General features: G+C 45.7%; 1 protein-coding gene across 1 annotated transcript; it reads right to left on the reverse strand.

The window, feature by feature from the left end:
* Positions 1-16: 16 nt before the first annotated feature.
* On the reverse strand, positions 17-6,460 carry kiaa2013 (KIAA2013 ortholog). The gene is made up of 2 exons (XM_061841062.1): positions 5,166-6,460; positions 17-3,261 (listed from the first exon to the last, which is right to left on the reverse strand). Exons 1-2 carry the CDS (start codon positions 6,121-6,123, stop codon positions 2,402-2,404), a joined length of 1,818 nt encoding a protein of 605 aa, XP_061697046.1. The 5' UTR covers positions 6,124-6,460; the 3' UTR covers positions 17-2,401.
* Positions 6,461-8,936: the final 2,476 nt, after the last annotated feature.

An 8,936-nucleotide genomic window follows, 5' to 3' on the forward strand; every position in this document is an offset into this window, starting at 1 on the left:
AAACAAAGCCAACAAGGTCATTTCTTAATTTAATTGAATGATTCATTATAAAACATCAACACAGCAAAGGAAGAAATCCAGAAACATGGCCGTGTCAGAAAGTGCACACCAATTCTGAGAGGATGCGTTCACACCGAACAATTTTACACTGACAAACGTGAAGATACAGTGCTGCGCGAAGGTGTCGGCCTCGTTCTCAAATCCTTATATTTTTGCAATGTTTACGCACTTTTATCGTGATCAAACAAATGAAAATACATTCAGTTTTTTCCTCTTAATAAATGAAATCACCAAAAACTAGATTTTAAGTTCGCTTGAGTTTTATTTGTCTATTTACATTTGATTATCTTAAAATGGGGAAACTATGCAAAAACATAATTTGAGAAGGCGGCTAATACTTTTTTCCATGACACTGAAATGGCCTGCCAATGCGCGACGTCACCTTAGGTTAAATTAACGCACCGCTTGGCTTTCATTTGAGGCGCCGTGTCAACTCCAGATTATCGGATCCCCAGACACTAGCGGCAGTTTAAAGCGCTTCGATTGAACATCAATTCAAAGAGACTGTTTATATGGATCCTTTATGAATTTGCGCCACTTTTTAACAAAACTGAGTCATCTTATCTGACTGAACGGGCTTCTTCGAATTTTAAGTCAGTCAGTCGCGTCGTCAGTCGAGTACCTTGCTGATAAGAAAAGAATTACATTTGGCTTTGACTTATACATACTCATGTGAAGTCCCCAAGACATGTTTGAGAATGACATTCAAGGGTTTTGCTCTTTAAAGGGGAAATCCAGTGCTTTGCATGAACAATGTACCCAATAGGTCACGTAATATGTACCCTCTTTTGACAATGTGATGTTAATTAATAGTGTTTTGAAAAGATTTTATCGAGAATTACGAATTTTCAGGGGTGCTGCCATTTTCCCAAGTCACATGATCTACGTGACGTGTACCGTGCCGTTCCAAACGCTGGATTACATGGGACAGACACCATTATGCCGAGCGCTGATTTCTGGGATTTATCTGATGAAGAAATAGTCGTATCGGTGGATCGGGAAGACGGAGGAATACATCCATACAGATTTCAACCTGTGGCTGTAATTAATGTTGAATATTCAGATGGTTCTTCGAGTGGAATGACGCGGAGTCTGACTACTCTGAGGCCTCCGTGTGACATAAGTGCGTAAACAAAGGCCCCCGGGAGCTACAGGCCGGCAGCCATGGATGGTTCTTTGGACGGGAATGACGCGGAGTCTGATGTGATAGCTCCGGCGGCGGGCCGCGAAATGAGCTTTCAGGCGGCGGTGGCCTTTAGCCGAGCTTTGGTCGTGCCGGAGGCCTTTAGCCTAGCTTCAGCGTCCGGGGCTAACGGACATGGAATGGAATGGAAACGGATATGGAAGTGTTCCTCCGTCTTCCCGATCAACCGATACTACTTTCTTCATCGGATGAGGACAAATCTGAGAAATCAGTGCTGGGCAAAATGGTGTCCCATGTAAGACAGCGTTTGAAATGCCACGATACATGTCGCATACGCCCATGTAGATCATGTGGCTCGCGAAAATGGCAGCACCCCTGAAAATTCGTAATTGTCGATAAAAATCTTCTCAAAACACTATTAAATGAAAGCGAGGATTTAACATCACATTGTCAAAATCGAGTACATATTACATGACCTATTGGGTACACTGTTCATGCAGAGCACTGGATTTCCCCTTTAAATATTCAGAAACATTTTCTTGTGTTTGCATTTCATAATACGTACATTCCAGATAAATTGGGCTCACTGCTTTGTTGGTCTCCTGAATGCAACGGCCAATTTTGTTCATTTATGCGTGCTTCAAGTACACCTGCCATAACTTCCAGAACACACATCACACGCAACAGAAGGAAAATTTACCTTTTGAGAACAGACAATGTATGACGGGCCTATTTAAATGCGCTCCATAAAAAAAATATTTCGGGCCTTAAAATGCAAACGATTGAAACTGATGTGAGAAAAACGTTTACATTTCTTATCCCGAACCTTGAGCTGGTATGATCCTGTTCCATTTTTATACCACAAATGCTCGATAACAGAGCGGGCCTTTTCGAGGTCATTTGGTGGCAGCATTCATTTACTGTTGTGGTAAGCCCTCGTTACTGCCAATCGTTTCACGATCCATAATTTATACAAAGTGCATTTAAAGTGAACTCAACCGTTGCCAACAAAATATTAGGGAAAAGAGTCATGTTGGTGATGAAATTGTGCCGCATTAAAACTCAACTCCTCAAAATTTGTGCCACCACCAAACTCTCTCGCACTCACTCACACACAGACACACAGTATAAAAAAAAATAATAATTATAATAAATCAAAGCTCCGTTTGCAATCATTTATCTAGCAGTTCTTTGATATTATACCTTGCTCCTGAAGAGGGACTTGGCGCCAGGGCCACAGTACTCGTTATAAATGAGCTTGAAGAGGAAAAGGTGAAAGAGGGTGATAAGCGAGGCCACGCTGAACCAGAAGAGGAAGGGCAGGCCCGGGTACCTGTTGGCCATGTGCTCCTCGTGGTCCACGATGGCCTTGAGGTGCAACGTGTGGCGCAGGTCCTGCAGATGGCGCAGGTCCGTGGAGATGTAAAGGAGCGGCGTGATGGGCTGGGTCACCATGACGGGGAAGGTGTGACCTTTGACCTCCGACGTCAACTCCACGGGCTCGTTGAGGCAGCCGGCCTCACACGCGTACAGTTTGACGGGCTTCTCCTGCGGCTTGACGGACACGTGGAGGAAAGGCTTCCCCTCCGCGTCCAGCAGTACCGCCAGGTTGATGAGGTCCTGGTTGTAGTGGATCCCCCTCAGGGCATAGCTGTTGTGCAGCACGTCCGGGTCAGCCTGGAACTGGAGGTGGTTCTCGGTGAACTGAAGCCCCCCGAAGCTCAGCACCATGCCCTGCATGGCTCCGTGGGAGCCGGCCGCCACCAGCACCTTGCAGCCTCTCTTCTGCAGGGTCAGGGTCCAAAGCGTGACCAGCTGCAAGATCTGAGCGGTGCCGCTCACCCTCTCGGGCCACAGGTTCTCGGCGTGCATGGTGGCGTGGCCGCTGAAGCAGTGGTCGGCGTAGTTGAGGCTGGATTCCAGGCGGGCGCGCTCCTCGCCGCTCAGCCGCCGCTCCAACAGGGGAGCCCTTGACGAGGCGAGGACGTAGTAGAGGGTGGCGTTCACTGTGCGGCTCGACGGCGTGTGCGAGTCCGTGATCTTTCTCATCTCAACGCCTAGACAGAGAAGCAGAACGTGGAGTTTTCAAGACGCAGCCTTTGCAGAATGGAACTTCCACAACACTTTCCTCAAAAAAAAACACGTTTTTTTTTGTTGTCTTGTTCAGCTGTTAAGTCAAGCACAATGGAGGATCTGTATCCTTTCTATGCCAGAAGGGTTTTACTGTGTCACGGTGGAGTTCTGGTGCTTCCGCTGTGGTTCCTTAGTATTATAATTGAAGTTTATTAAGAAACAGGTATGGAAATAAATAAGTGCCGCCAGGATTTGAATTTGAAATGCCTCAGAAAACAGGATTTGAATTTGAAATATAAAGTGATGACATTTTCAATAGTTGTATTTCAGTGCAACTTTTCAATGTTAACAATTCAACTGGCTACAATTCGCTGTCTGAAATTCACCGTCTGTGCCACCAGGCAAGGTTACTTCAGGTCAGAATCGAACACCCACCCAATCGCAGCTAAGCTTTCTTAGTCACGTGATGTCACATACTTCGCCTCCTTAGCCATGTCCCACAAGCTTACAAAATGGCGATTGAACAGAACACGTTTGAAGTCGATTAACTTTTGCATATTCCAGATAATATTGGGGTATGTTTTTTTGCCAAATGCATCGGACTTGTCCAAGAGGGTTCTACAGAGACCTTAATCCTTAATCCATCGTAGAGACTTCATCAACTGTGTTTTAGGGTTTGGAAAATGAATCAACCAGGCCCCTTGTAATCTAGCAGGATATCTTTCATCAGAATTGCATGTTCCCCAAGTGCATCTGAGGACCATTTTCTTCGTAACATCAATTTTACCAAGCACACGCTACTGACAACCAGCATTGCTTGTGGGACAACATGGCGGAATGGGCGTGTCAAGCCAGGGGTAAGACAATACGGCAAACTGATTGGCTATTATTGTTTGAGTGAATGACAGGTTGGAAAGGTCCACTGTAGCTGGTTGAATTTCAGACAGCGAATTGTAGCCAGTTGAATTGTTAACATTGAAAATGTATACTGAAATACAACTATTGAAAATGTCATCACTTTAAATTTCAAATTCAAATCCCGTTTTCTGTGGCATTTCAAATTCAAATCCTGGTGGCACTTATTTACTTTTATAAACAGGGTCGATTAGTCGAACAGAACCATGTTTCTAGAGGCGAGAGAGAAACTGTGAGCAGTGTGAGACAAGTGAATCATTACATACCTACAACAATGAAACATTAAATATGGGTGTTTTGTGGGAGTGTAAAGCTGCACCCTGTGAGGGAAGGACCTAGGACCCTAACCCTAACAACAAAGGACTTGACAAGAAGCATGGAGGACAAGAGCCGTGAACCCGGCTGTACAAATGAAGTGCGCTGGGATCGGCTGAGTGAATTATAAAAAGCAATAGGATGAGAATATAAGTGAGGGGATACACAAGCCATTCGCATATGCACGAGTTATTTGTCGCCATAAGTGAGTGGCACCGCACGCAGCGAAAGAGTCCAAGCGGTGTGTGTGCAGACACAAGCAAGTGAACTGACACCCTTTTACATGCAAAAAGACAGACAGAACTATCCTATAATTGCTGTTCTTGCACCGTGGAGGCTGAAATCGTGGCCCTCCATGTGTGAAGTTTGCGTGTTCTACCAGTGCCAGCGATTTTTTCTTTTTATTTAAAAAATTCCAAGAGAAACAGAATGTTAGTCCCAGTTCCAATCAGTTTTCCAATCCCAACCTGCCTGAGAGTTGGCTCCAGAAAGTGTGAACGAGTGTGAAGCTTTGTCTGTCTATCAGGGCTGGGGAATTCATTGATTTTTAGCTTTTAACTCGAGGACCATGGTTTGAAACTAACATTAACAGAGAAATCAATTTGATGATGGAAAAACGTGTGTAAATAAGCAGCAAGCGTTTTGAAAAAAAAGCTACCTGAAATGAAGAGGTCCATCCAGGCCTGCTGGTGATCCACAACCAGATCGTCCACATTAACCCTTAGCAGCTCTCCCAGTTCGTTTCTGGCTGCATCCCGGAGGCTGGTAAACGTCTCCTCCAGTTTGGATGGCTCGATGGGCTCCGAAGTCCTCACGACGGACAGGATATTGTCTGTGTACTCGGATTTAGGAAAAACCTGTATCCGGCTGTTGATCTTTTTGGAGACTACAACCACCAGGACCATACGGTTCTTCTCTAAAGGGACTCTGCCCGACGAGAGCACTATCTCCCTGTCCTCCACTTTGTCTATGCTGGTGGAGAACTTCCCGCCGGAGTTGACAGTCTTGTAGGAGATCTCAAAGGCGGTCGACTTATCGGAAGGGTTGTTGATGTGGATCCTCTGCAGGTAGACGTTGTGTCGACTCCTGTGGGCAATAAACTCCTCTCTGATGGTGACGCAGTCCCGGGAAGACTGCCCAGCCACGGGTGAAGCGCATCGCACTGACAGCACGGACCCTTTGCGGAACCACATCATGGCTGCTCGGGCTTCAGCCTGCTTCCCCTCAAGATGAACGCCCACGATGGGGGAATATTCAGTCTGATGGACCGGAGCCGAACCAGGCTGTGAAGACGATGCCACCCAGAGTTTGTTAGAGTCAGTGTCGATGAGAAAATGGCCATTACCTGAAACAAAGGGTGTGTCTAGTTGTTCCTGAGATGTACTGTATAAACCCTCCCCGCGGTCCACAAGAGACTTCCATCTGTGGATTTCTGCTTGAAGACACAGTCCGGCCGCCCCGCCCAGCGTAGCCGAGCCGCCGAAGATCCTCCACCTGCGCTCTGTTCCGAGGTACCAGTAGAAAATGAGGAAGACGAGCAGTCCGATGAGAAGTCTTCTAGCCCAGCTGCTCGACAACAAGCCCGGTAGTCCCTTCAGTCGTTGCTGTAGCCACATTGTTTGCTTTGAACGTGCTCAGAGTCCAAATCAGTTGAGCGTAACAAGTTGATCAAGTTAAAAACTCACTGACCAATAGCATGTTTCCAAGTGGCCTCCAAAGCGACAGGCTTACAAGAGCTTGGCTGCACTACGTACTTGGGAGTTTGTAGCAAAGCTCCCGAAAAAGCGTGGCGGTGCTCGCTTTCATATTCGTCACAAAATGTAGTATTGACACTCACCGCCGGATCACATTTCGGGTCACAAGGCGTCACACTTGATTCGACGTGTCAAATAGTGTCATTGTTGGGGAACTGCGGACGGCAGCAGACCCAGACACTTCCGGTTTTTACGACAACTGTCGCAAAGTGCGAGTCCTCCAAGTCTTTCTTCTTCTTATGTGTATTGGAGGATCGTAAACAACGTTTGAGTGTATACCCCCACCTATCGTACAAACGCGTATGACACTCATGTCCCCACCATTACGATCTCATTTGTTTTTGTTTCCCTCAAGCAATTAAAAAAATACTTTTAGCACACTTAATTTTATCCTCGACTGTGTTTGCTCCAAGTATTCTTCCAAATGTCCACTCCCGCTGTTCTGCGCCTTCTCTCTATGTATACTTAACACAGTACACTATGACATATCCACACTTTATTTTATGCCACAGCTCTCATACTTACCAGAATCCTTTTAACCATGTCGATACATCATATTATTCAAACCCGTACGTCCACCTCTAAGTCTTGTAATGACAAGTTCCACTCTCCCATTCTGCTCTTAAATTATTTTCATTATTATTGATTTTTGGAAATTTAAATACTGTATTTTCTTCCTTTCTGGTCAACTTCCCATCATTTTTAGCCATATGTCCTAGCTTGCAGTCTTGTTTGCTTTTTATTTTCTCCTTCTTCAAATGGTTCGGCCAACTCATTCCTTTCACTCCAGGATGTGCTGGCACCCAGCAGCATTAAACTTCAATGCTGCCCCTGTGAAACATGAACTAACTCGACTATATTTCAGTCAACAAGTCCTCCCTGATCAGATTTATTGACTTTTAACTTTCCGTGGACACCGAAACTTTGCACACCACCTCCCTGAGTGGTTTAATCTCATCCGTTCACTCTTAGAAGAGAAACCCTATGACAAAGGGACTGTGGTACTGCATGTGCAAGTCTGGTGTGGCAGAGAAATATGTTAGAACAGTATAGGACACATGAGGGCAGCAGAACAGTGGTGAGGTGCCCTGTAGGTGTGACAGAAGAATTGAAAGTGGAGGTGGGACTGCAGCAAGGATCAACTCTGAGCCCCTTCCTGTTTGCTGTGGTAATGGATAGGCTGACAGATGAGGTTAGACTGGAATCCCCTTGTTCGCAGATGATATCGTAATATGCAGTGAAAGCAGGGAGCAGGTGGAATGAAGATTAGTCGAAGTAAAAGTGAATATGTGTGTGAATGAGAAGGGTTAGAACGCCCAATCTCGTCAAATCTCGGAAGCTAAGCGGGTTTGGCCCTGGTTAGTACTTGGATGTGAGACCGCCTGGGAATACCAGCTGCCGTAAGATTGTCTCCCCGGCTAAATGCAGAGGGGTTGCGTCAGGAACGGCATCCGAAGGTGACACATGACCCCTAACGGGACAAGCCAAAAGGGAAAGAAGAAGAATGAGTGGGGCGGAGGGGGAAGAGTGAGGCTACAGGGAGAAGAGATAGCGAGGGTGGACGGGTTCAAATACTTGGGGTCAGCAGTCGAAAGCAATGGTGAGTGTGGTAACGAAGTGAAGAAAGTGGTCTTGGAAAGGTGTCTTGGTGTGTTATCTGACAGAAGAGTCTTGGCTAGATGTTTTGAGCAAAATTCGAGAGAGCAGACTTTGATGCTTTGGAAATGTCCAGATGAGAAAGAGAGCGTGAGTATATTGGTAGAAGGGCACTGAGGACGGAGCTGCCAGGCAAAAGAGCGAGATGAAGACCCAAAAGGTTGAGGGGAGCTTATGAGGGAAGACATGACGGCAATGGGTGTTAGAGAGGAGGGTGGAGGAGAAAAGCCTGAGCTGGTGTGGCAAGTCCAAATGGGACAAGCCGAAAAGCTGTTGAAAACCAGACAGCTTGAAAAATACTGTATCTAAGAGAGCTCAGTCACACCTTCATAATAACTGGAGTTGAAGGAACGTCGAAGGTCGTGCAATACTGTAAATTGTAAACATTGTCATCTAGCATTACAGGCGATGTACTCTCGACACACAAAAGTAATTTTATGTCAGATTTAAACTGTGCCATCAATGGGGTCTGCGACAAAACACGGCACTAATACTCTACTGAATACACTGTAATTGATAATTACATCTACATTATACTTATTGGTATGGTAACATACAGTTTCAACAAATTCCTAGAGGAACACTTGTACCTGTCAAGCCATTCAGAGTAAACATTACATCGGATATGCGCTCTAATTGAAAATATTTACCTGTATCATGGGATTTTTGCCGGGGACTTAAGCGCACTTATTGTTTCTCTCAGCAGTGATCAAAAAACAAAAAGTGTTAGCCGGGTGGATATCAAGTAAACTTTATGCATCAATTCACATCATGCAAAAGAAGCTAACCGGATGCACTTATCATTATCATTGGTGGGTAATAATAATAATTGACTGGCCACCATGTCGAGTGTGTACCCCGCCTCCTGCCCGATAATAGCTGGGATAGGCTCCGGAACTCCCGTGACCCTAGTGAGGATAAGCGGCTCAGAAAATTGATGGATATTACTCCTCTACCCTTACTGGACTGTACTAATTGAGATGGTTTCGCACGGAGAGTAAGAAGGGAGTGACATCAAC

The sequence above is a fragment of the Syngnathoides biaculeatus genome, chromosome 2, assembly GCF_019802595.1.
Source record: "Syngnathoides biaculeatus isolate LvHL_M chromosome 2, ASM1980259v1, whole genome shotgun sequence".
In the NCBI taxonomy this organism is placed as follows: Eukaryota; Metazoa; Chordata; class Actinopteri; order Syngnathiformes; family Syngnathidae; genus Syngnathoides; species Syngnathoides biaculeatus.

Excerpts from the sequence above, each read along its gene's own strand:
- kiaa2013 (XM_061841062.1), bottom strand. The coding sequence starts at position 6,123 with ATGTGGCTACAGCAACGACTGAAGGGACTACCGGGCTTGTTGTCGAGC. Across the intron at positions 3,262-5,165 it reads GATGGACCTCTTCATTTCAG|GCGTTGAGATGAGAAAGATC; the intron begins GTAGCTTTTTTT and ends TTCTCTGTCTAG.